The sequence below is a fragment of the Andrena cerasifolii genome, chromosome 16 (genome assembly GCF_050908995.1).
Source record: "Andrena cerasifolii isolate SP2316 chromosome 16, iyAndCera1_principal, whole genome shotgun sequence".
Lineage (NCBI taxonomy): Eukaryota > Metazoa > Arthropoda > Insecta > Hymenoptera > Andrenidae > Andrena > Andrena cerasifolii.
Genome location: NC_135133.1, coordinates 9,022,495 through 9,047,860, shown reverse-complemented (window position 1 = coordinate 9,047,860; position 25,366 = coordinate 9,022,495). Strand labels below are relative to the sequence as shown.

General features: G+C 46.6%; 4 protein-coding genes across 9 annotated transcripts in view; 2 read left to right on the top strand and 2 right to left on the bottom strand.

Annotated features, from left to right (window-relative positions):
- The window catches only part of Pnt (ETS transcription factor pointed), a 140,823-nt gene that overhangs the window by 107,522 nt on the left and 7,935 nt on the right, over positions 1–25,366 (bottom strand). The window contains exon 1 of one of the 6 annotated variants that reach the window (XM_076829395.1): positions 3,932–4,135. The exons of 2 other annotated variants lie outside the window; for them this stretch is intronic. In XM_076829395.1, coding sequence (XP_076685510.1) covers positions 3,932–4,062 — 131 coding nt within the window. In that variant the 5' untranslated portion in view covers positions 4,063–4,135. Of the gene's footprint in view, positions 1–1,265; positions 1,470–3,075; positions 3,210–3,931; positions 4,136–25,366 lie in introns of those variants that run through there. 3 more of the 6 variants (XM_076829393.1, XM_076829396.1, XM_076829394.1) reach the window with 3 other exon arrangements.
- LOC143377973 (ATP synthase-coupling factor 6, mitochondrial) lies at positions 4,784–5,839 on the top strand. Its single transcript, XM_076829845.1, has 4 exons — positions 4,784–4,926; positions 5,265–5,412; positions 5,487–5,617; positions 5,706–5,839. The coding sequence occupies exons 2-4, from the start codon at positions 5,270–5,272 to the stop codon at positions 5,738–5,740; spliced, it is 309 nt and encodes a 102-aa protein (XP_076685960.1). The 5' UTR covers positions 4,784–4,926; positions 5,265–5,269; the 3' UTR covers positions 5,741–5,839.
- Dnapol-epsilon255 (DNA polymerase epsilon catalytic subunit 1) lies at positions 5,769–13,570 on the bottom strand. Its single transcript, XM_076829843.1, has 6 exons — positions 13,036–13,570; positions 12,820–12,940; positions 12,521–12,739; positions 12,221–12,453; positions 11,911–12,151; positions 5,769–11,836 (listed from the first exon to the last, which is right to left on the bottom strand). The coding sequence occupies exons 1-6, from the start codon at positions 13,119–13,121 to the stop codon at positions 5,957–5,959; spliced, it is 6,780 nt and encodes a 2,259-aa protein (XP_076685958.1). The 5' UTR covers positions 13,122–13,570; the 3' UTR covers positions 5,769–5,956.
- Positions 13,702–16,368, top strand: Pnn (desmosome associated protein-like protein pinnin). Its single transcript, XM_076829844.1, has 5 exons — positions 13,702–13,965; positions 14,301–14,493; positions 14,564–14,737; positions 14,806–15,100; positions 15,174–16,368. The coding sequence occupies exons 1-5, from the start codon at positions 13,805–13,807 to the stop codon at positions 15,485–15,487; spliced, it is 1,137 nt and encodes a 378-aa protein (XP_076685959.1). The 5' UTR covers positions 13,702–13,804; the 3' UTR covers positions 15,488–16,368.

Here is a 25,366-nt window from a genome sequence, read left to right as displayed (position 1 = left end):
CTGAAGGATTTAAAGTAAAACGGAGGATAACTGGAGACAAGAGCGAGAAAGGGGGAAGGCTAGTTCCGCTCCCCCATGGCGTTGTTTTTAACAATGCCCACAGCTTTCGATCCAGCCAGATAACCGTCCTTATCATCGAGCAGATGGCTATCGATCCGGCGCGGCGATACACACGCCCGTGCGATTCGCTTATCGGGCACGGAGGCCTTTCTGAAAAGCATACCGCGACGGGTCCCCCGGGCGAGCTGGCAATAAACGTGCTATCGACGTCGCGAAAGATCCAATTCCAGGGAAGATTCTGGTGAATCCGATAAGAGCCAAACGTATCTCACCGAGCGGCTGATAAATAATCGCGACCTTCATCTTCGCGAAAGCCGCGGAGATCGATTGGACTCGCCGCGACACGGGAAATCAATTTATTGTACGCGCAATTTTGATCCCCACTGGCCGCGCCTTCTTTCGATATAAATTCTGCGAATGCAATTCAGATCGTTGCATCGATAATGCTCGACAGTTGTCGTACTCGAGGCCGTTGGGACTCCTACTGCGGCGTGACTCTGACCGTTGTTTTTCGGACGGGCACACTCTTTCCAAACGCGTTCCCGTTGTGTGTATCTGGAAATCAGAGGGCGGTTAGAAGGGAGCAGGGCTTTTAAAGTGTGTCCCGGCCAACTTCCGCGCAAATACGAGGATGCCATTTCCACATGGGTGCGTCTACCTGCGTTCCCGAGTAACGAAAGCGAAAGAAAAGATCGCTCGATACGGCCGGGGCGAAGTCGTAACGCTCTTCCAGTTTGTTTCACTCTGCGAGCTTTCCAACAGCGTGGACACGGCGCGAGACGAGTTAGCGCAGGCTTTTACGTTTCTCGCTTGTGCGGAAGAACGAAGGCGCGAGGGAAGGCTAGTAGAACGAATTTAAATAAAAAAGAAATAAGTGACTTTCCTGGACGTAAGTTAGTCCGATCCAGAGTTAATTCGTATAAGAATGTAAGCTAAAAAGAGGCAACCTAACCGGAAGAAAGGTGTAGCCCTAAAAAAATGACGCAGCTCGAGGAAAAGGGCACCCCTGAGAAAAAAAATAAATTGAAAACGTCGGATGTAATTTCCCCGTGCGACTCTTCGTTTTCAATATATTGAATTTTTAAAATACCCGCGCAACGGTCAGAATGAGAATTCGTTAAACTACCAAACAACATGGCGGACCGACGAAATGTTTATATTCTCGCAGGCAATGGAGGAAATTGTAAAACTGTTCGTTTACGAACCTGCCGCGATCTTGGCTGCGTTTTTCTGGGACACCGTGTACAAAACTGGCCTGTCCTTCGAGGAGTTGAAGTGTCTATTGTTTCAACTCCGCCGAGAGAGCAATATAATATCTTTGGAGGAGCTGCCGCTGGGTTTCCAGATGCGGGCAGACGTTCCTTCGGGTCACGGGATGCGTGGACCCGTATACAAGCTCTCTCGGCGCCCACGACCAGCCCATGTGGGGAAAAAATCTCGATGCGCCCCGAACTTCCCCCACTAATTAAGCCCGACTGAATTTCATTTTCACCCGAACCGCACTTTCCCGAACTCGGGGCGACGTGAAAAGAAGCGAACGCGCGCGAGAAAGACCGTTACACCGAGGGGCCGAACTGTTAACCAGCTAGACGAGGAATTCCGATTATCGAGATTGCATCGATTCGATCTACAGCCATCGAACGAGCATCGAGCCACGCTTCGACACGCAAACTTCGCGGATATGGAAGACGACTCCACCCAGCGGTGAAAAAACGAAGCAAACACTTATCCCTGAATTGGCAATTCTTCTTTCCCGATCGTTATTCCTTTATAAAAGCCGTTTGACGGAACACGAATCGCCTGTCCGAACCGATCAACGGGTTTCTCTCGCCTCTTTCTCTCGCGCATGCTCTGGTCCCTTTATCTCTGGCTCTCTACCCGTCTCTTTCTCTTCTCCCTTCCGTCTCGATGTCACGAACGTGTGTATACGCACAGCTTTGTCATCGCGGTGCGTCTTCTGGCCTTTGATATTTGTCGCGTCTTTGGCAGAGGAGAAACGGCCGGGAAGACAAACGAGGGAAGAGCATGGTAGGTCGCGACGTTGCCATGCCGCACTCCCAGAGATCCCGAGAAAGTGTACAAAAACCATTCGACCCGCCAACACCGAGGGCATCGCGTTTCTTTTTTAAATTGCCAGGCTAGCCGTCCCATCCCTTCGTGTACGCTCAACTTCTACACTGTCCAACGCACTCTTTCCCGTCTCCCTCTAGCTCGTCGCCTCTCCCACATAACCATCCCCACGTCCCTAGTCCTCTCTCCCTCTGTCCCGTCCTCTTCGTATGTATATCAAACGCTGCTTCGACGGAAATATTACCGACACCCGTTACCAGCGAAATATGTTACACAGACGCGGTATAAAAAACTTAATCCAGACACGACAGGAACTGTTTATCGGCGCGTTAAAATATTCGGATAAATTTGAAAATGCAGCGTCCCTCCGCCGCCATATTGCGACTAATGAAAGAGTCATTCGTTTTTATTGTTTCTAATGGGTTGGCAGCGATGACTCTTTATTAAGCAACTTCGTGGGTGACGAATATCTGAGAGCAAGGAGGTAGGGGGACTTTGTGATACACGTAGCGTTTCGTTTCTGTGTGTATCGAAATTTTTTATCAAAATACCACAGCATTTCTAACGAGTTATAAATAAATTTCCTGTCGGTCACCTTCTATAAGATTTCGCGATTAGGAGCATTACCGTTTATGACTTGTCACGCCTCCTATTTTCAGAGCTTCGATAAGGAATATGAATGATCGCACTATCTATGGAAACGTGTATGTGATTTCAATAGTAAACGCGCGGACCGTATCGTATTATCTAATACGGAGATGAGAAGAAGACGCGAAGGATCGCAATGAAAATCCATTATCTAAGCGTTACGTAGCACGCTCGTTCGTTAATCATGCCGTGCATTCTTTTACTTGTACAATGCACTTCATTGTTGCTTCGTGACTCACTATCGTCGCAACGAAGGTCCCCCGACCGAACGAAAATTTATTTTCACTGGACACTTACTCGGAAGAGGCGGCCGTTAAAAGATTCCGCGAACCTGCCGTAGTACGCGTTCGGTACAAGCGATAAAAGCGAAATTGTACGTGACGCAAGATGCGATATCGATTATCAGGTGCGCGATACATTTACGATCGATACCGATCTGTTCCGACCTAAATCACGACCTCTGCTTGAGGCACGGTGTCCGTGCACGCGACGTATCTTTGCACAAATCGATTTAATATCGAAGGAACAACAGGGCAAGATAAATTTCGCCCTCTTGGAATATTCAGAATGCTTAGAAACCACGTCACGATTGTTTCTCGGTACGTAAACGACCGAAGGGCCCGCGGGTATGAAAAAAGATGTTTTGTTTGGGTTACGCGGCGCGGCCACGTCGAGACACAAAGAGCTGGCAGATTCTAGATCAACAACGAGTACGTAAAGGCTGAGAATACAATTCAGCGTCGCCGACGTTGGTTCTAGCCGGCAAGCACAGGACAGTAAACTCTGCCTCGTCGAACAACTCGGGAACAAACAAGAGGTCCGTACGCGTATCGGGGATAACATTCCTATAACGCTCGTCTTGGCGATGTTTCCCACTGTCCGTGGGATGCAAAGTAGCCAATGAACACTCCGTCAAAACAAATATAGGCCTGCCCGCACGTAGGCGTGCACTTTTCTCGTGACCGCTACGCTCTACCCTTTCGTAAGAGCCTACCGTGCGCCTGTATCCACCGTTCGCCTAATTCTCCGATTAATGAATGTCGAATGGAAAAAGTTCGCTGGTCGTTCGAAAAGTTTCGAAGGACCGTGTTCGCGCGCCTCGCAAGCACGCAGATACCGCGCAGGTTAAGAAAGTTTCAACGCGAGGGCTCACCTGTTTTCCAACGTAAAATCCAGTGAGGAGCTCGGCAATGTCAGTCGGCCAGATGAAGCACACGTAAAACACCAAAAGGCAACCGAACACAAAACAAGAATCACGTGTACGACTGTGAGGCGCACGCACATCGGCAGCACTAACGCGGCGTACCCGTACACAATACAGATTACAAATGTATTATGGCTGCGGCCCAGCCGTTCATGAATGAAACCAACAGCGGGCTCTTCCTCCCCACCGCTCAAGAGAACGTGTCCTCGGCCAATGAGCGGCGGGCGTGCGAGTCCCGCGCTGCGATTCGCCGACGCGCTCGGCTTGTTCCCTTGGAACCACGCTACGATCAAGGAGCACGAGTCACTAGATTGATCGTCGTCTTCAGCGCGCGTAATTCAACGAGGGGGAATTTTTCAATTCCATCTTTTGCGGACACTTCGAATTAAATAAACGGTTCTCCTGTGGAATTAAATAAACGGTTCTCCTGTGGAATTAAATAAACATTCTGCGATTGTTTTGAAGGTATGAAATGAATTTGTGAGACACTGAAGTTTGGAAAATTACAGAAGGTGTATAAATATTTGAAAACTAGTAGTTGGGTGTATTTTCTTTTTAAAATGAGATTGTTTTAATGCTCGGGATAATTATTTTAGTCCTGTGAATATAATAGCGAATTCGGTATCTCGCTCTGACTCTGTGCTAGTTCCAGAAGATGACTCGGATTGGTTGTTTCTGACACAGAAGAAGATAGCTCTATAAGAATCAACCAATTCAAGTCATTTTCTGGAACTAGCGCAGAGTCAGTGCGAGATACCGAATGCGCTGTAGGTTCGGTATTAGCATTTTGATATTTTGACCAATCGTCTTGCAGTATTAGGAAAGATTTATTCGAGAGTTTTATTATGTTAGCTCAGGGTTCACTCTATATTCTTGCATAATCTCTGGCGACTAGTATCGACGAGCAAGTGTTACCGAAGTCCGAACTGTGTAAGGAGTAAAAAGTAAGAATAATTTGTTGCTTTAAATTATTTGAAGTTATGATTGAATTAGTAAGGAGACGTATGGATATATTAAGATTCTCTTTGTAATTTTGTAACTTTCGTGATTAGTTCTTTGTAATGGACATAACCTATTAATCAATTATATAGTATTTATTACGTAAGAGAAATTCAATGTGTTCGTAGTTTTCCGTTTATTCGGAGATCTGAACTTTCGAAGTTCTGTGTTGTACGAACGACTTACAAAAATACCGAAATTCCTACCGTTTCTGTCACTTGTCACTCTTTACCCTCGAACTTTCTGTGATTACCGAGCAACTATTCGTATTTCACTTTTTAAGGCAAAATGCTTACCCAGCGGCTGGCTATTGGTGTGCCGAAGATCTTGAAACGCAACATCGGCATTGTTGCACCAGTGTTGCAGAAGGCGAGCGACCCGATACAGCAACTGTTCGTTGATAAAGTCCGTGAATACAAATCGAAAAGCGCGTGAGTAGCCCCTGTATGTCTCGTACAGCTAAGAGATACTTTAAGAACCTTTAATATCGCATCCATAAATGTAGCGGTGGAAAGTTAGTCGATCCTACCGAAGAAATCGGAAGAGAAAGGCAAGCCGAGCTCGAAAGACTAGCGAAACAGTTTGGTGGCGCTAACAAGGCTGCCATGGCAGAATTCCCCAAGATCCAATTTAAAGGTATGCGCATAACTTTAGGAATGTATAAAACTAACGTTTTATGTACTGTGTAATTGTGTAAGGAAAACACGAAAATTTCGAATTCCAGATCCAGCAGTGGAGACCTTGCCTTTTAAGAACTAAATGTATGAAGCTGCACATAATTAGAACATTCATATTAAAATTGTTACATTTAACTTAAGCCGTCAGTTATTAAAATACATGTATATGTGAAACTACAAATGTAAGTATACGAAAATTCATTATCCCTATTAAAATTAAATCAGGAGTAATTACAATTCGGAATATAAAATATGAATCCGCGACTTACTTATGGTACACATACATAGATCGTTAAAACTACGCGGAGTCGGTGAAAAGTTTAGTATTCTCGACTATTTCCATCAGTGCTTCCATGTTACACTTCCTGGCAACCGATTTGCATATCTTCACGGATTTCACTATCTCGTCCCTGGCAATTAAAGTTTTAAAGTCCCCAGAACAGGAACACAGTAGGTTCATATTTTCTCGTTTGATTTCTTTGCATTTACAGCATTGTAGATCCTGCAATATATACCCCATACTCTTGCGACTTAATACATCGATTAAGAGGAATTCTATTTCTTCGTTATCGTAGTTGATTTTGCAAAGGGGACACATCCACATGTATCTGCCTTCCTCCATGATACAGAAATTGTCTTTGCAAAGATCGATGTCCCTTGTGTGATTACACGCTTTGCAAATAATCTCGGGCAAAATCAAAGAAATACACGGATCTTTCCATTCGACTGAGTCGCTGAAGTTGCCGATTTTGATTAATCGTAACATATTCGTTTGCAGATTGTACACCTCGCTTTCAACTTCTTTGTCGAGAGATAAAACCTTACAAACTGATTTAATTAACTCCAGAGCAGGATTAATACTTTTGCTCTCCTTGCCATCTAAATCCAAGTTTGGATACTCTTGGATAGTTAATACCCTTTCTGGAACTGTCTTGTATATTTTCTGTACGATTTGAAAAAGTTTCTGGGACATGTCCCCTGATATAAGCTTCTTAGCGAAATCTGCGGTATTTTCCAGCGATCCTAATCCTAGCTGCGCCGTTAAGCTTTGACTTAAATTAGTCGATCTTCTTCTAGGCCTTATAGTGCCGTTCATTTGCTCATTCTCAGACATGAATTGATAAATTGCGTTTATGTAGCCCGCTATTATGGCATTGAAGCTCGATTGACACGCAGCCTCTTTGGGAAGACACTCCATCAAATTCCACTTCATGACTATTTCAGGCGCGCCGTTGTCCTCATCCTCATCCTCGACATCTTCGCCAAGGGTATCGTTATTCTGAGTATCTTCTTGCATATCCTTCGGCAATTTCCCTTGTACGCCAGCGTAGTTATAGACGTCCAGCCATATTACATATTCCCAGCACTGTTCATAAGTGATCTCAATACTATGGAATATTTCTTTATTGCGTATCGTTTGGACAACGAACTCCATGTAACCCACCGCATCGCTCACTGTCCTCTTTTTGGTGCAGAGAATGATCTTATTGAAATTCGCGAAGATGATGATCGAACCTAACGTCTTGAACTCGGCTAACAGCTGTATGAATAATTTCTTCATGTAACTGTGCAAAGTTCTTCTCAAAGCGGGGTCGTAAAGCAAAGCGTTGGGAGAACGCAGCCATCGGTAGAAGTGAATAACTTGGTAATCTGCGAACACATTCTTGTAAACTGAAACATCTAGCAGCCATGCGTTCACCATACTTCGCAGTGACTTGAAGGCGGGACTGCAAAGTGCAGTCTCGTCGTAGCTAGGAATTACACTTGCCATAGGATCACCCGTGGCCATGTCTTGAACGGACGTCGCTTGTTGATTGTGAAACGCCACGAATGAACTAGTTCCATCGATGTCGTGAATATGATGGTACTGTAGCAAAGTATTCACTGCCAAACTTTCTATCTCCAACTCCATGCATACGCTGGAATAAGTTCCAGGATTGTTTGCAGCGCAGTGCGAGCTTTCCTCGAAGTCTGTCAATAATCTGTTGTCGTCGTTCTCGCTCCCACCTAAGTCTGGCTTCTCTGTCGGAGAACACCATAACACGAAGTTGTTCTTCTGCAAGTGTCTAGCGTAAAATAGGTCTGTACCGAACACGGTGGGATCCGCAGGAATGTTCCCAATGGGCGCATGGAAGAATCTGCATTGCTCTGCCATTAGTTCCAAAATCTGTTGGCTCTTGAAATAATGGCGAATCATTACCTTCGCGCCGACTCTCTGCCATTCCAGGGTACCGTATAAATTTTCCATATCTTGCACGTGCGTGTTAATTAACGGGAAGTCGTTGAGTAACGGCATTTGGGTGACCAGTGCTGTTTTATCTAGAGCAGTTTGAATGACACATATCGTTGCCCCGTGCCCCTCGTTTTTATACGCAGTCAAAGCTGCTTGTAAAATACGGCAGACTTGCTGAAAGTTCGTCTCGAATCTTATTACAAATTGCATAGCTTCTGGCAAAGCACTTACTTTCTCTTTTCCATTCATAGATACTACTATGTCGCGTTCTTGAGCATACAGTGCATTCATATTGGGCATCTGATTCGTCGAAACCGAATCCAAAACGAATATATGAGCTCTTTTGCTCGCGTTCAGGAAAAGTCCCCATACTGCTCTTTGTTGATTCGAGCTCCAATGATGATACAGGAAAGCGTAGTTGCTGGTTTGAACATTTCGAAGATATGGTTGAACAGCGATACTCTTGAACTCTAGCTGATCCAAAGTAAACGTGTCTGCGCCATCCGCTATGGTACGCGCAATTTTGGAGTCAACTGTACAGACGCACCCTAGTTGAAGAATGGCCCTAAACTCTAACGACATTTGAGTCTCGTAAATTCCTTCGATTTCTGGTTTACTTAAATCTTCCAGTAACTCTTGACTGTGCTTCAGATACTGCGATTCAGGGACAGAGTACCGATACAGATTGTATACGGGCCGCGATCGCGGCAGAACTTTGGCGCTTTTTATCCAAGACACCTGTTTACCAGGCTCTGGATCAGGCTTCGGTACCCGACTATTTACATAAAATATACGCGGTATTACAAGACGTAGGGGCTGGAGATCTTGGTCAACCATTACCCATAATCGGAATAAACCAGGCTCATTGGTTGCTGATATTTGAATAATTTGCCACGGCGTGGTGAGCAGCTTCTTCTGCGCTCGTCGCAAGAACCCACCCAAAGTGGATGTATTAGTATTCCTTGCGACACCCCAACTAACTTCATCATTGTCGTTCATAGATCGTCTACTCTTTTTGAGTTTCTGATGCTGCGCTCTTTGTTTGGCCTGATAGGCCCATTTCTTCTTATGGAACTCCAACCATTCCAGTTTCTCTTCCTTTGTCGTACCCATTGGCGGTGGTGCACCCAAAACTTCTTTCCAGCTTTTGTTGCTATTGTCCGGCTCGTCCTCCTCCAAGCACTGCCTTTTCCTTTTATTGACAACAGGCAATGGTTTCTTAAATATCTGGTTATCACTCCCCAGATCTTCGATATCACGTGGATCGGATTCATTGTCCCTTGGTACTGCGCTGAATATATCGGTGATTTTCTTCTGCTTGAAAGTTGCGCTCTTTTCCATCACTTTCTTGTGCAACCAGTCCGGATGCTTCACTCTAGGCACAGGATTGGAGACTCCTTGCATCGCTGCTGGAATGGTGATGATCTTTTGAATAGCGCTTCCGAGTCTCTCGATGTAGTATCCCCAATCTAAAATCTGTCGTATGTCGTCGATTTGTACGCCAGGATCCTTCAACCACTTGCGCAAATAATGTCTCCTTATTGCTGGTTCCGATTGAAAAATGGCTAATGGTATCGCCCGCTCCGTGACTGGTGCACCATGAGGTTTATTAGCGATGATGTATTTACACGCCAGGCCAGCATCCTTCACCATTTGATCGCCTAAAAATTCGGCCAATCTCTTTGCAGTGGAGATAGACGTGGACTTCTGAGCCCCATAGTCCTCCAATTTACGCGACATCGATTTATTCTCAGATATAAGCTCAAATAATTCTGAGTCTGGCATATCCGCGCACTTGCTGTACAATATATCGAGCCAATAATCCGCATCCTTGGCTACAGATGCGTAGCACTCTTCCAACGTCCTTCCTTTCAAGAAAGATTCAAACACAGAGGTCTGAAAAATCTTGATCAGCTGAAGTTCACCTCGCCTCTTCACTTCGAAACCTTTCAGCTCGGCCAAGGAACCGTCGAAATTAAAGACAGCGTATCGCTTCTTCAACTTCTTCCCTTCCTCCTTCGCAGCAGGCAACACCATAGCCAAGTAAGGGCCGTCGACCTCGAAGAATATAGAATTCTCGTTTCTAACTTGATACGTTAGATTATCGGGGTCGACGAGCTCGTGATATGCGTTGTTGGTAAATTGATCTTTCACCATGAAATTGAGAATAGCATTCGGATAGGATATAGCAAGCTTCGACTTCTTCGGGTGAGTAGTATGAATGACTACGTTATCGGGGAAAGATGCAGGCAGGACGCACCAGATTCCATCGGTGTCCAATTCCAATGGACGACCAATCTGTTCTATAATTTCTCTAGCTTTCATAATGATATGCGCCCCCGTGTAACACACTATGCCACCCATTTCCATACTGAACCACCGAGAGCCTTTTCTCATGACGTAGCCGTAGAAGGAATTTAAGATACACTTGTGAGCTAGTTGCAAGGAATCGTACAGTACCTCTCGACTTTTAGCAGACTTAATGTCACCCGCGTCTCCCTTCGCCACCGCTGCCGCTACTTGCTGCTTCGCGCCTTTATTCAGTGCCTTGTACTCGTATCTCCTATCCCTGAACGCTCTAACAGTGTCCACGTAAAAGGAATTCTCTTTCTGGCAAATCGTTTGCGTTCTCTCCTCCATTCTTGTGACCTTCACTTTCTTATACGCCTTTTTACAGTACCCAGTAAGCCTTTTCTTCTCGTAAATAACTTGTTCTCCTTTAGACAATTCGTGGTAGGCTCGTTTAGCACCGCCGGGAAACTGCGACGGGAATTTCTCGGTTTCCAGCTGCTGCTGCATCCTTTGATACTCGCTTAAGCTCGCAGTGAAGCATTCCCCTCTCCACATCCACTCCATTTTCCTCTGGCAAAGGGCTCCTTGTTTATTGTAATCGCACGCAGCGCAAACGGTCTCGTCGACCATCGCGGACGGCTGAAGGCGATTGGTTAAAATGATGTTCGGATACATAGCGCCGACATCTAAATGATAAATTACAGGGTTTTCCAATCTCAGTGGCTGACTCTTCAAGGCCTGCAATTTCACCGTGATTTCATCGACCACTTCTTTGAAGTTCGTGACCATATCTATCGGCACCTTCTCCTCTTCCTGTATAGCATGTATCAAAGCATGCTCAACGCCACTTATCAGCTCGTCAACTGCGCTCGGTATTATCTTGAAACGGCAAGGAATGTCGGCTCGAAAGACACCGGACTCTAGAGCTTCTACGTGTCCTCCTACGTACGTCTCCTGGTCCAGCAAATGGCCATCTGTAGTTAATTTGCTTAATTCTGTTTCCTGCTTATTAGGGAATATGATGTTGGCTTGATAGGCTTCCACCATCAAAAGGGACTCGCATAATGTACCAGATCCCTTCCTCAGTATTTCATCCGGCTCCATAGGAATGATAGTGCACAGCGCAAATATGAAAGGGTGAACATACTTCTGGTAGAGATAATACGTTGCAACTGCATCAGAAACTGAGTAGTTGGCAAGAACCGCCGGCTCTTCCGACGCTAATCTACACATATCCTCTGGATCCAGTTCAACTGGATTGTACCTGAGCTTCGCTTTCGCGACAGATTTCAGACTCTGAGAGCCTACAGGTAAGTAAGAGTCACGTCTCACCCAACACAGGCAATCCATGTGCATGGCCGGCCTGCTACAGTAAACACCGTCGCGGTTTTTAGAGAAACCAATCCTATCTTTCATCTCCATGTTATGGAAAGCTGCTCTGGTCTCCACGAACGGCCAATCGAAGAAGTCTCCGTTGTATGATACAAATATATGCGGCCGAATTTCATTTATATGATCAAAGAATCTTTTTATCATGGCTTTTTCATTGGGCTCGTTAAAAATGGTAAAAAAACCCTCGAATTCCGGTTTCGGAGTATACTCGAAGTCTTCGATGTCGCTGGAAATTATCTCTCTATTTGTTATTAAGTATCCCTGAAATAACACGTGGCACGCGTATTAGATATTGACCTGGTATAAAAAGATTCTGATAATTAAGAGAAATGTACCTGTCCGTCAATCATGTACGATATCATCATGATTTGATCTGTATTAGCATCTGGAAATTTGAGAGGAAGCTTTGTAGTTTCAATATCATAAGCTAATACGATCGGTTCGAGTGGTTCAATAATGTCATCTCTCTTTGTAATAATCGGCGTTTCGTTTCCCCTCGATTTTACGGAGTACCACCTGCCGCAAAAGACTTTCATATCTATAGACACCCTTACATGGTGCGGTACATCGTATTCTCTGCAAGAACATATCATTGCGAAGATCAGAGTTGCTTGAACACAAGGTACAATCGTACTCGGTACTTACCTAATGTCAAGAATGTTATCCGTAAAATCTATTGTTTGCATTCTGTGATTTGCTGCCTCCTGATCTGGATTTAACACACTCGACAACATATCCGTGTAGTAAGTATGAGCCTTTTGTCGCTGCTTGTTTACCTTTACCGCTTTCATTATATCGCGCTTCACTTTGGTCAAGTCGACGATATTCAGGAAATATAACTTCATGTACTTCTGTTTCAAGCCGGTAAGGTGATTCGGCTACAAAAAGAAGGGAAAAGATACAAAATTATGCCGGGTCTCCCTGTATTTTTTACTTTTATCGTACCAGATCCAAATCCTCTTTATAAAGGGTCTCCACTTTGTGGATAAGGCTGCTATACTTTTTATTCAAACCAGTGGAAACTTCTTCGTAGGTGTCCTTTCTGCATAAGATATAGAAGTAAGGACAATACGCGTAAGAAACTTTAAATCTGGTGCAGTCTTCTTCTAGGAAATAATAGTCCACGCCACTCTGGAGTCTTTTATCGTCCTCCATAATTTCTGTCTATAGAAGAGAGTAATACAAATGTTGGCAGTGGTACCGAAGTAACATAAATAATAGTTAACAATCATTTTGGAGCTTACTGCGTGCATATTGATAAGAAACCCCGTTCTGTCCTTCGTATCAGCTACCCTGTGGAATCCATACAAACCGTCCACTCTGATATTTTCATTGACCTCGTTTAATCTTCCACCTGAAGCTTCCCTAAAGAAACGTAAAGATAAGAATAGCATGTACAACATTCCACAGTATATAAATGAATCTACGAGTTGTCATATTTTAAATAACAAATGCAATACCCTGATGCATTTCCTCCTTGATTCTGATTATTCCATGCGCCCGTTTTGTCGAACCGGAATTTCCCTGTATTTCCCAAGCTCGTCATGTCGCGCGATAGTTAAATACATAAAATATAATTTGTACTATTTATTTCCAACAACCGAAGAAAGCACGATGACAATATCAGCGGGTAAGAACAGTTATTATCAACAAAGGCACTGCGACATTCGAACGTTGCGTGTACAGGTTGTAATTTGCCCGCCAAAAGATCGTTTAGGTCCGGTGCAGAATGTGCATCGCTTTGTATTAAACTCTATGGTTTTTCAAAGGAAGTGGCAGGGGACAGGTGTTAGTATTTTTTGCAAGCTGTATTGATAATAAAATATAAAAGTAATCATAATTATACGTAATAGACACCCATAAATTTTTCTCATCGAATAAAAGCAATAAATTGTACGAAGTTTATGAAGCTGGTTCTAAAACGTCTTCTCATTTCCTTTTTTACAAAGTTCGTAAATAAATTCATAAATATCGCGATAATAACATTCTCTAATTGTTAAACATAGTTATCTCTGGCCAATGACCTGGCCCAATTAAGTCAGCGTTAGGGAAAACTCACTAGGCCCGTGATCTACAAGCCTGCGGAAAAATCCCAAGGCTTATCGATTAGGAAAAAAGGGAACGAAATTGTAGGTGGCTCCACGACAGTGATGCGGTTCAACAACAATCCTTGTGATTCGTTTAATAAATTGGTTTTGCGGTTTTAGTGAACGTGGAGATCTTAAATAGATGAGAAAATTAGGGACACCCGAAGCCTGGGGCGCGGAAAGGCTAGAATCGCTGTTAGAATCTGCTCGGGATGGCCTCCGAGGACTGGATCGAAGTATTCGAAAGATCTTGGGCCGGGATCTTCCTGATGGGGAAAACGGCCCACTGCAACCACCACCCAGGTTAAACTCGTAATCATTTCTATTTAAATGTTCCCCATAAACTCCTAAAAACCTGTATGTATCCTGCAGGTCATGTCTTATTCGATAACTTATTCATTATTTAATAAAACATTATTGTCCACAAACATAACCTAACACTTGCGCTCAAGGTTTTCTCGGCCACTCTATTTGCTTCCACCGCAGTTTCGTTACCTTTGTTTGAAGTATTTTGATAACACCGTGCTCGATGCATCCCATTGCCTGTAAAATTATTGTCGAAAGAGAACACTGTCTATAGAGGTATTTGGTATCGGACGCACTTCTCAATGTACGTATTTGCAATGCAATTTCAATAGGCTATCACAGAAAAGACCACTACAAGAGGACAGACGGCGCGTGGTCTCAGATTTTGCCAACAACGAGTTGCCAGGTGGAAAGCGTCGATGGCAGGGTTCAAACGGAGAACCTAAAACGGTCTTCAGTCGTTTAAGTGCACGCGTTCCTTCCAATAATGACGACAGTGCTGACGAAGATGATAGTGTTGTCAAGGTGAGGTTGAATAACGCTTAATTCCTGGTTTTCATGCGCTACGAGCGTTGACGTTAAACATCTGTCCCAGCCGGCTGTGTCTTCGAGAGTAATAGCAACTCCAAGAGAAATTCCATCTAGACAGGAAGTTATCAGACGGGAGAGAATAGACGAACGCAGTCGACAGAGGAATAAGCGAATGTTTGGAGCTCTTTTAGGTACACTACAGAAATTTCGACAGGAGGAGACTAAACTTAAAGCAAAGGTACACCCTCGTTTGGCACAGTGAGTATGTTTTCGTTATACATCAGTGAGAGATATGATCTTTTGCAGGAAGACAAAAAAGCAGAAGTGGAGGCACGGGTGGAAGAGGCTCGAAGGAGAGAGAAGGAGGAACTACGAAGGGAAAGGCAACAATTGTTCTTGTTGCGCAAGCGACAATTAGCGGAGGTCCGGGCGTTGGAAGCGAAGTTGGCGCGCAGTCGGCAGTTTCAAGATTGGCGCGCCGCGCAGTTGCCACTTTCTTCGTATATAAAAACGCGAGCACATCCTCCGATTTACTATGTACCAAAACGTAAACACCCACAAACTGACATACTATTGGCGCAGTCTTCAAAAGAACTTCACGGTATGTCTACCTTTAGAAGAAATCCCTTGCTCGCAGACGGCAATCTTTATTACACCTGTGTTTGACGTTACAGAGGAGATAGAAAGAAGAGAAAAGGCACTGGTCGAAGAGCTGGAATTAATAGAGGTGCAAGTCGGCCTTGGAAAGCATCAGCAGAACTTCGACGGATCCGCATCGCTAGCCGCGACAACGGAAGTTCAGCAGTCTACGGAGGAGGGGGAGGAGAATCGCGATCCAAATCCGGATAATAATCTCGAGGTGGAAAGTAACGAGGTGGTTGACGTCTCCGTGAAATCCGAGAAGGACGAAAGCTGCGATAACTCGAACGAGATTGAAAAGAAGGAGGAAGTACAAGTGGACGAAGTAATCGACGAGAACAATGGCTAGTATTAAATGTACTTACAAATGCTTGTACATATTACGTACACCGGATGGTCCAACGAAAAAGAAAATGGAGTTTTTCTTACTTGACACTTGAAAAGGGCGGATAAATTTTACAATTTTCGAAAGGGTTTCACTTTCTACTTTTTCTCGTACGGATAAAAGTCCATTCCCTTCATCGGACTACATACTCATTTTTTCATCATGCATCGCGAACGATCGAGAGTAGCGGTTCATCGAGGTACCATATTTTTTAAATGTCATACATTTGTATCGTGACTATCGTAGTTTGTGTCACTAAAGTAAGTACCACTTTGCGAGTTGAGCGGACGGACGTGGTGGAGAAATAAGTATGTCGGTAAAGTATCGTTAAGACGGCTCGAACGATTATGTATAATACGCTCATTTCTTTTCTTTTGCATCAGTATCTTGTCTTTTAATACACACGCGTCGAAGGGGGGCGTCAAAGAGCGATTTAATGCTTTACTTGTACGATCAAGTAAAACTGTACGAATTCCAACCTCGAGCATATCTCCTGGTATCATAGCATAGTTCAGATTCGTATGCAAGTTTGTATATCTTCGTTCTTCTATTACCAGCGGCATATAAGGAAGGTTTGTCATGTACGCATCAGACATTAAAGAAAAAACACGTGGGCAATTGTTCTTCATAGCAATACAAAATAATAAATATTTCAGTTACACGAGAATTAGTACTCTGTTTTGTGGGATGATATACAAATCTTGAATGAAAGAGAGAATCGAGAAGCTGAATAAGATGAAATGCGCAGGAATAAATTTTAATGAAAAAAAGTCCTTTCACACGCATGTGCATTTCCGTTTTATTTAATTTCTGTGTTTCAGAATAAAATTTATCGTTAAGTTGAACGTTAATAATCCCATGCAATCGTATTTCCCTGACCAAGGTTTGTTCAAGGTGGATACGACGAATTAACTACGCAATCTGTTCAGGAAAGCAGTCATTCTGTACACATTTCTCTCGCATTCTTCCCGCGACCTCGGTATGCATCCATCACAGATTCCGCGCGAATCATCGCGATTAGCAGTGCCTAACTACTGCCTTCGCTAGCGATGGGATCAACCCAATATGTAATTAATACTTTCTAATTACCATCGATGTGATCTACATTTATATCTTATTTAAATCTACGCGCCATTTTTTGATGATTCCGAAGTTCCATCGATAAGCATGCAATCGATACTATCGCTAGATATTCCAGGAATCGTTTCAACCGCACATCGAGCGTGCTTCACTTCGTCAACGTACCTGGTAGACGCATCGATGCATTGAGAATATCGAGTGTGATTAATGAAATAATATGGAACAGCAATTAACTGCCAGTTATCCAATTAGAAGATTTATAGCTAGCGTAAGTAGGACAGACAGATTCCTATCTCGAGGTTTATTGCCGTGTTCCATTACAACCTCAATTTTCAACTTTAAGCAAGTGGCAGTTGAATTCAATCTAGTCTCGATATTTCACGGTGAATTGGCCCATCGCTAGTCGTTTCGCTGCGAAGAAAAAGGGGCAGGCGGGATGAGGCGAGATTAAGCGTGGCAATTCGTTCAACAATTTACACGTGGAACGTGGTTCGGAAGCTTCGCGAGCAGATCCGTCGGGACTTTCTGTCTTCCCGGTAATATCCGAAGGCAGGAGGGGATGGCATGAAAGGGGCGTTCCGCCATGCAACCTCGGAATATGGCTAATGCGTCTCTCCGCCGACGTCTACCCCGTTTCTCCTTCCTTTTGCAGTTCAGCAAAATAGACTCTGCGAATGGTAAGTGTTAACCTCTTCACAGAAGTTTCATCGGCGTGCGATCTGCAATTCGAAATTTACGTTCTACCAAAGTGAACGTGTCGCAATTGACAGGCCATTTTAAATTCTCTATTCGCGTGTAACGTGAACGATCCTCGATCGTTTACGAACAGGTATCTTCCATCGATACATCAGAGCAGCCATGTTGAATGTGAATTTTCTATCTAATCTTGTGTCGATATCCACGAAAATTATTTAGATCTCGCGGCTCGTTCATTGTTTGGAAGAATCGTCCGTCTCTTACCCCTGGTGGGGGAATAAAGTAGCGAAAGTAAAGACGGACGCCACCATTTTGTCTCGCACGTGGAATTCTTTAGAAGAAACGCGTTTAGCGGCAAGTCGGGTTAAATATACGACGTTTCCCGCGTTATTACGCGGCCCTGGGCCGCGGAAATGAAAAAAGGAAGTAGATTAAAAGTAAGAGCGACGACGCCCGGCATCGGTTAGCACGGAAGCGTGAAGCGTGCGACGCGACGCGAGGCACCGCGTCGCGGAGACATGAGAGGAGCCGACAGGGGACAGGGGTCTCGGAGCTATTTGTACACCGAATGGAAAACGCGGCCCGACTCGCCTCCAGACGAAAGGAACAGCTCCCTTTCTTAATTACCACGTTCCACCCCGCTTTCGTGATCTACCTTTTCCCCCGTAGACACCTTGTAAACGATCTTATTGTTCAGAACCTGCAGCTGAAAAGATAGGTCGATGCTCTGGGTCACTGATCGCATCTTCAGATTACGGATTCAAGTAACAAGATTAGCTGGTTAATTGGATCTCCTTGGAACTCTCGAAGAATCTGTTTGTTACAAAAATTCTACCGAGTCACGATGCTTGTCGATTCCTATATTTAATTACTTACTTGGGTACCTACTTGCGCCGCGTGAGAGACTCGCGATCTCGCGAGCGTGTTTCGCATTCCTCCGAGTAGGAAAAGTTACTCGGTCACCCTTATTGCTTCTCCTCGTTGCCAGGAAATGGTGCGTTCGCCGATGGACGTCGTCGGCCGTACCTTCCACCCATGAGGAGATCTCGGGCCATTAATCGCGCCCGCTCTTCTAATACATTCTATTCTATTCTAGGCGATGCAGATACGGGCGTCGGGACCGTTCCCTCGAGGAGGGTTTATTTACCCGTTAATTTATTAGCGCACCTTCGTCATGGCGCAGCTCGTAATCGAGCGCGACGGAGTTCGCGAGGGCCGCGTGCTGCGTGCCGCGTGAGCAAACCGTGCCCTCCGCCAGTCATCGTGTTTTAGAGGGGGAGGGGTGTCTGTCGCAGAAGCCACCCGGGCCACCTTTATCCCTCGCCTTCGCCTCCATCTCGAACGCGAAAAAGCCCTTGACGTATATTCGCCGCGGAAATTTATACGCCTCTTCACGGCCAATGTCTGTCCACTCCTCTGATATTAGCGCTCATTCGGCAATTTGCACGAATGTAATGGTCACTGTGGAACTTGGGAAATTGGAAACTTAGGAAATTGGGAGCTTAGAAATTTTTGAACTTAGGTAATAGGGAGCTTAGGAACTTGGAAACTTAGGACATTGAGAGCTCAGGAACTTGGGAGCTTAGCTAATTGGAAGCTTAAGAACTTCAGAACTTAGGAAATTGGGAGCTTTGGAACTTGGAAGCTTAGGAAATTGGGAGCTTTGGAACTTGGAAGCTTAGGAAATTGGGAGCTTAGAAATTTTTGAACTTAGGTAATTGGGAGCTTAGGAACTTGGAAACTTAGGAAATTGAGAGCTCAGGAATTTGGGAACTTAGCTAATTGGAATCTTAGGAAATTTTGAAGCTTAAGATCTTGAGAACTTAGGAAATTGGGAGCTTAGGAATTTGGAAGCTTAGGAAATTGGGAGCTTAGAAATTTTTGAACTTAGGTAATTGGGAGCTTAGGAACTTGGAAACTTAGGAAATTGAGAGCTCAGGAACTTGGGAGCTTAGCTAATTGGAAGCTTAAGAACTTCAGAACTTAGGAAATTGGGAGCTTTGGAACTTGGAAGCTTAGGAAATTGGGAGCTTTGGAACTTGGAAGCTTAGGAAATTGGGAGCTTAGAAATTTTTGAACTTAGGTAATTGGGAGCTTAGGAACTTGGAAACTTAGGAAATTGAGAGCTCAGGAACTTGGGAACTTAGCTAATTGGAATCTTAGGAAATTTTGAAGCTTAAGAACTTGAGAACTTAGGAAATTGGGAGCTTAGGAATTTGGAAGCTTAGGAAATTAAGAGCTCAGGAACTTGGGAACTTATAAACAATAGGATACAGGTGCAATATTGATCCTCCGTACCACCCAGATTCACACAATTTTCCTGAGAAAGAAGGCATCCCGGTTCCACCAAGCGTCCCTCCGTTCCCTTTCGGGGGTTAATAAGAATGGCTTGGGCTTAATGAGAACAGAGAAAGCTGACACTGAACGACTTCCAAAGAAGTGCTGCTCCCGTGGGCAGGTTTCTGGTCGCTCCTTTGACTAGGGTAATAGAGTATCGGGGCGGGGTATCTCACCGCAGAGTCTAAAGGGGGTATTCGTATTTCAAAGGGACGGCCCGTCACGCCGCAACGGTCCTCATTATGTTATGCTCGCCTAAACGTCAACGAGAAAAACACTCTCGCGCCTCCTCCGCATCTAGAACACCACCGACAGCCGACAGAATTTTACGCGGAAGCGGCTACCGACCGTCGCTCTTTGAGATCGTCTTGTCACCTCGCTAGCTATAAACTAGACGTAGTGTCGGAATGGTACTTCGGAGTAGGGCTCTTTTATTGCAACAAGCTGGCAGACGTCATTGGTCCTCCAACGCTTAGGTATTCTTAGGGGTGGCTTGTTCCAAATCCTCCAGCGACCTATAAATATTGTCTGCGGGACCACGCTCGATCAAAAATCCCTCCAAAATGGAGGGCGATCACGCTGGTAGCCTGGAAAACGGCCCGTCAGAGCTTCCATTGGAAAAACTATCATTGGTTATTTTGGCCGTGGCCCGTGAAGCCAGCAACGCCGAGTGGGTGTCTAATTTCGTCCAGGAGGAGGGATTTCACGCTCGATCAACGCTGATTGGACAGAGCCGTCCCGTTTGCTTTTATAAGCCTGCACCCACACAAAGGGCGACTCCACGCCACCGTGGCCGCTGTCCTCTCGTCGAATGAAGAACAGCCGGATACCTTGGTCTCACTGACCGTTTCGACTGCGTGCACTTGTCGCATCGAATAGCTTCTCGTTAGGTAATACCCTACATTCCACCCTGTCTTTGTAATTCGAGAGCTCGACCTAACAGGCTTACCTCAAATCCACCCTAACTCTAGCTACATCAGGTCTAGCTCCCTCTGCCACAACTAGACCATTCCAACTCTGATCTAAGCTAGCTCATCAGTCTCAGCTAATATCTAATACACGGAACAGGTGTTGCACCCCCGCCAATCGAGGGTAAACTGCGTAGTTGCTGGGGGAACGTTGCCTCCGGGCAAAACAAGAGAGGAAACGATTAATTTAGTTGTAAGCCAGCACGCACTCGCAGCGATATCGCAGCTCATTAAACATTGCGCGCGCATTATCGGTGGTTACAGAGAAACGACTCTGATTATTAGGAATGGAAGCATCAATCACACGGCCCGTACTATCGTATGGTGCAAAACGCGCATTGTTTCGTCCGTAAAACATTTGGGAGAGGCGTGCAATAACCGCTGCGTCGAGCAGTTTCTCCCGATACGTTCACTGCGCGAATTTCGCCATAAGCAGACTCCAAGTGAATACGTACCTTGTGCGTCGATCGATTGGTAACTCGATTGCACCAGCACGCGGGCGAACGAATTGCTTCTTCCTCCACCCACCAACGGAGACTTCTGAAACGAACTTTATCCCCCCTACGCCGCGCAAGTTGCGGTAATTAAGGAGCTCGGACCAGGGTGATTAGCTTCTGCTGGAGTCGTCGCTGTTTGGAATGTTTCTTAAAGCCCCAGCTTTGAATTCAATGAAGATATTCTAGACTCCTGCAGTCGTGAAAACGGTTGAGTTCCCAGAGACTATGCTGGGAGGATCTTCGCATCAAATCTTTGCTAGGGTGAACATTGGTCGTTTAAGCTATCTGCTATAAGAGAAGGAGGCTGTATCGCTCGAAAGGAACCCGCGCACTGTGCCAAGGAGTAAACTCGCGTGGAATCCAAAGCGCCGTTGTATTCTCGAGCTGTTCGGCGTGCCAACCGAGCCGTGAGCTAGGAAGCAGATTAATCTCGGACGCGGAAAAATTTCGGTTAATTATAGGGACGCCATGGCGCAAAGGAGAGACAGTTTGTCCGCGATGCATCGTTACCAGCTAATCCCTCCGACGTTCAAATGCGATCCAACGTTCGTCTTTTCTTAATTAAAGTCGTGAGAACCCGCAGAACTGACCAGAGTGGTGTGTCGAGGCCTGAATCGAAGGAGTCTCTGTTATTCAGTTTCAAGGAAAATATATATTTCCCGATGACAAAAGTTACATTCCATAAAAAAAAAGCATGGCAGAGGACTATAGTTCGGGCGCGCAACCGTGACACGATTGTGCCACCCTTTATCAGTTAAATAATATCGATATAGTTCGTTTAACTTCAACGTTCGCGCGTCGACTCGACTCTCTTCGATCGTCACGTCGTTAGAACTGCGCGAAGATCGAACAAACGTACAAAAGAAAAGCGGGTGAAAGGGTGGAGCACTTGGCTCTGCCATTCCCGCGAACAGTATGTAAATATCTAACAAAATTACAACAACCTCCACTTTCCTCTCACAGTTCGTCACAACGTACTGAGTCGCGTTTCTTTATGGCACTCGGAAAAGGCACTCTTGGCATTCAATCTATGGCAAACGACGGTAAAAATATATAATACTGCTGGGTGGTACACCCCTCTCGTTCATCGTTCATCGAGCACACCGCAAAGCTTTAACAATTATCCCCCTGCTCTCGCAGGCACTTGGAACGATCGTCGTTCGAAAAAGTAGCACAGTGGCAACTGAAACTCTCGTAAACGTCTCTTTCGTCGTTCCACTAACACCTCCGATCCTCCACCTGGCGTCATCCTCGACGATCTCCCTCGACCACCCTCGAAATCCACTTGACTCGTCCACACGGTTCTCCTCTGGTCCACAAGTCCAGGGAAACCACTTGCCGCGAGTAACATTCCCCCATCTTCTCAGTTACACGGACTGGCGGGCTGACTGTTGGTCGCGGAGGACTGCATCATGATCGATTGCACGGCGAGCACCGGTGACGCGGTGACCACGGGCGTCATAGCGTCAGGGTGATGGTGATGATGATGATGGTACAGAGCGGACGCGTAATACTGCTGATGGTGGTGGTGATGGTGATGATGGTAGCCGCTGCCCGTGGTCTCCTCGTTGTTGTTGTTGCTGGCCGCGTTGTCGCTAGTTTGGTGGTGATGGTGGTGGCCGTGGTGATGGTGATTATTGTTGATCGCCCCGCAGAGCGGGGAAGTCGGGGAGGGCGAGGATTGCGAGTTGGTCAGGTTGCAGCCGCTGGCGAGAATGTCGTGGACCGTGTGAGGGCTGGGCCACTGCAATCCCCCGGCGGTGGTGGTCTGGTGTGTGAGCCCGGGGTGGATAGTTGTCGGCGACGTGGGCGACAGCTTGCTCGGCGTTGTCTGGCCAACTGGAAACGCACCGGTACCGAATTGGTAGGAACGGGTCGGGTTCGAATTCGTTAATCACCGCTCGCATTCAGCATGGAAGAAAGAGACGCGACTGTTGCCCGATATCCCGCGAGCTCGCTGCTAGAACTGAACGGACACTTCAAGTTGCGTCGCTGGGACCAGCGGCTCCGCGACCAAACCGCACCCGACGGTCCCTCCACGTGCCGCGCTCAGAGCTGGGCACCCCCGAGACAATCCGCTTCTCACCGTGCCCAACTCTGGTCACGCACTGTGCTCAGCAGGTTGACGCTTCCAGCGAGAACTTTGCTATCGCGTACCTCTCGACTCTGTCGAGCAACTTCTCCGTCTGCTTGTAAAGTTCTCGCTCGAAAGCGATACGTGCTAATAGAGCGATTGCAGCTACCAACCTTGGTGATGGTGATGGTGATGGTGGTGCGCCACAGCGGGCGGCGGCGTGGCGTGATAAGGCGTCGGTGGATAAGGGACAGGGCAGAGGGCGGCGCCCGCGGCCGCGGCGGCTGCGTACAGGTGATGATGGTGGTGATGGTGGGCTGGGTGATGGGGATGATGGTGTATCGCTGTCGCCGCCCCGACCTTGTTTCTCAGTATCCTCGAGATGCTGCTGACCGAGGGCACGTTGTACTTGTCGCAGACGCCGTCGGACAGCAGCCGGTCCCTGATCTCCCACGCGAAGATCCCTGGGTCCTTGAGCTTCAGCTGCTTGATGTACTGGACCACCTTTGGGGTGGTGACCCGGGGCTTGCTGCCGCCGATCGCGCCCGGCAGTATGCTGCCAGTCTCGTGGTACCGGGCCAAGATCTTGCTGACACAGCCATGGCTGACACGCAGCTGCCGCGAGATGTCGCACGGCCTGATACCCAGCTGGGCGAGCTCCACTATTCGCAACCTAACCGCGTTAGGCAAAGGTCGGCCGTTCACGAACACACCCCCCAGCTGGTTCACCTCGCCGTACTGCTGCTGCTGGTGCTGCGGCTGTTGCTGTTGCTGCTGGTCCGCGCCGAGCTCCACCGCGTTGCTCTCTGCTCAGAAACAGGGGGCAATGAAGAATTAGATCGTTCCTCTCTTTGCTCCCCGCGTAACCTTCCGCGGGACTTCTCCTTGGAGAGATCGGGAAGCCTTGAGAGACTTTTCAACGGAGATTAGAATTCTTCTACCGAGGGACTTGAGAAGTCTTGTGTCTTTGGCGTAGGGTTCGGAGGGCGAATAAGAAAAAGGACCGCTACTCCGCAACTGGGTTGGACAGCCCTCTTGGCCTGGGGCTTTTTATAGGCGACGCGAGGTGCTCGATTATAGGCCGGTCCATTAAATTCCCAATTAATCCCCAATTTCAATTTCTCCCCTTCGGTTATGCGACACCTTACTCCCGACTTTGCAACCTGGATTTATGAAAGCGTGGGCGCCGGCTTGAGCGCTGCCGCGGCCCCTGATCCGCCCGTCGATTTGGCCAGACGCTGAAATAACGCGACAATAATATACGCGAGCGCAACGAGGCTTACACCTGGCGCCTGGGCTCGTTTTAATGAGATGCAGATGTATGGTGGGCTCCCGTGACTCCGCGCCGCCTTGTAACAACCCTTAATTAGCGAAACGATGCCCTAGCAATTGCCCCTAACTGCATTCCGAGCCCACCTAAATTCCGTTCGTCGGTGACCGAAGACAACAACCCGTTACGAGCATAATAAGGGGGCTATCTTTAACCACGGGAGGAGTAAGCATCGCGCCTTGCCTCCGACTTTCCCCGGAACTCGAAAACGTGGCACGACCGGGAGTCATCCTCTTCCCTCTTCGAATTATCAGCGGGAGAAATGCACGGGGCTGAGCTAGCAGAGGATACTTCCACTTCCGAGGGTGCAGAGGCTCCTGTAACCGGGATTCGCGTATCCTTGCTCGAACAATTGAAGCGAAAGGAATTCGCTGATTCGTCGATGGAGGCTGGAGTGGAAATAGAGAGGTGGATCTGGCGCGGAGAGGAAGTGGAAACACGGGGGCCTTCCTGTCCGCGAAGGGGAAATTTATGTGGTCCCCCCGTTCCTCCCAACGTCGCCGCGGCTCTTCAGAGCTCCCTACGCAGCAGAAGAGGAGCAAATAAGAGATCGCGGCGGGAAGGAGGGCCCTACGATGCCACCGTGATTCCTGGAACAAGAGTTCCGTCGACGACGCCGAGGAGACGCGTTTTTGCGCGGCCATCAGCCACCATTTTTTCCTCCCCATCTTTTTCTACATCCCCTCGACGGTTCGCACCGGCGATTTCTTCGTCCACGATATTATCGACGCCTTTCTAGAGGAACGTCGAGCCTGCACTGGCAAACGAAGAAGAGACCAGGGCAATGGCAACGAAATGTGCGGCGAAGCTTCCGTCAGGCTTTTAATTGAAAGATGCAAGTCCGAGGCGGCTTTTCCAGGA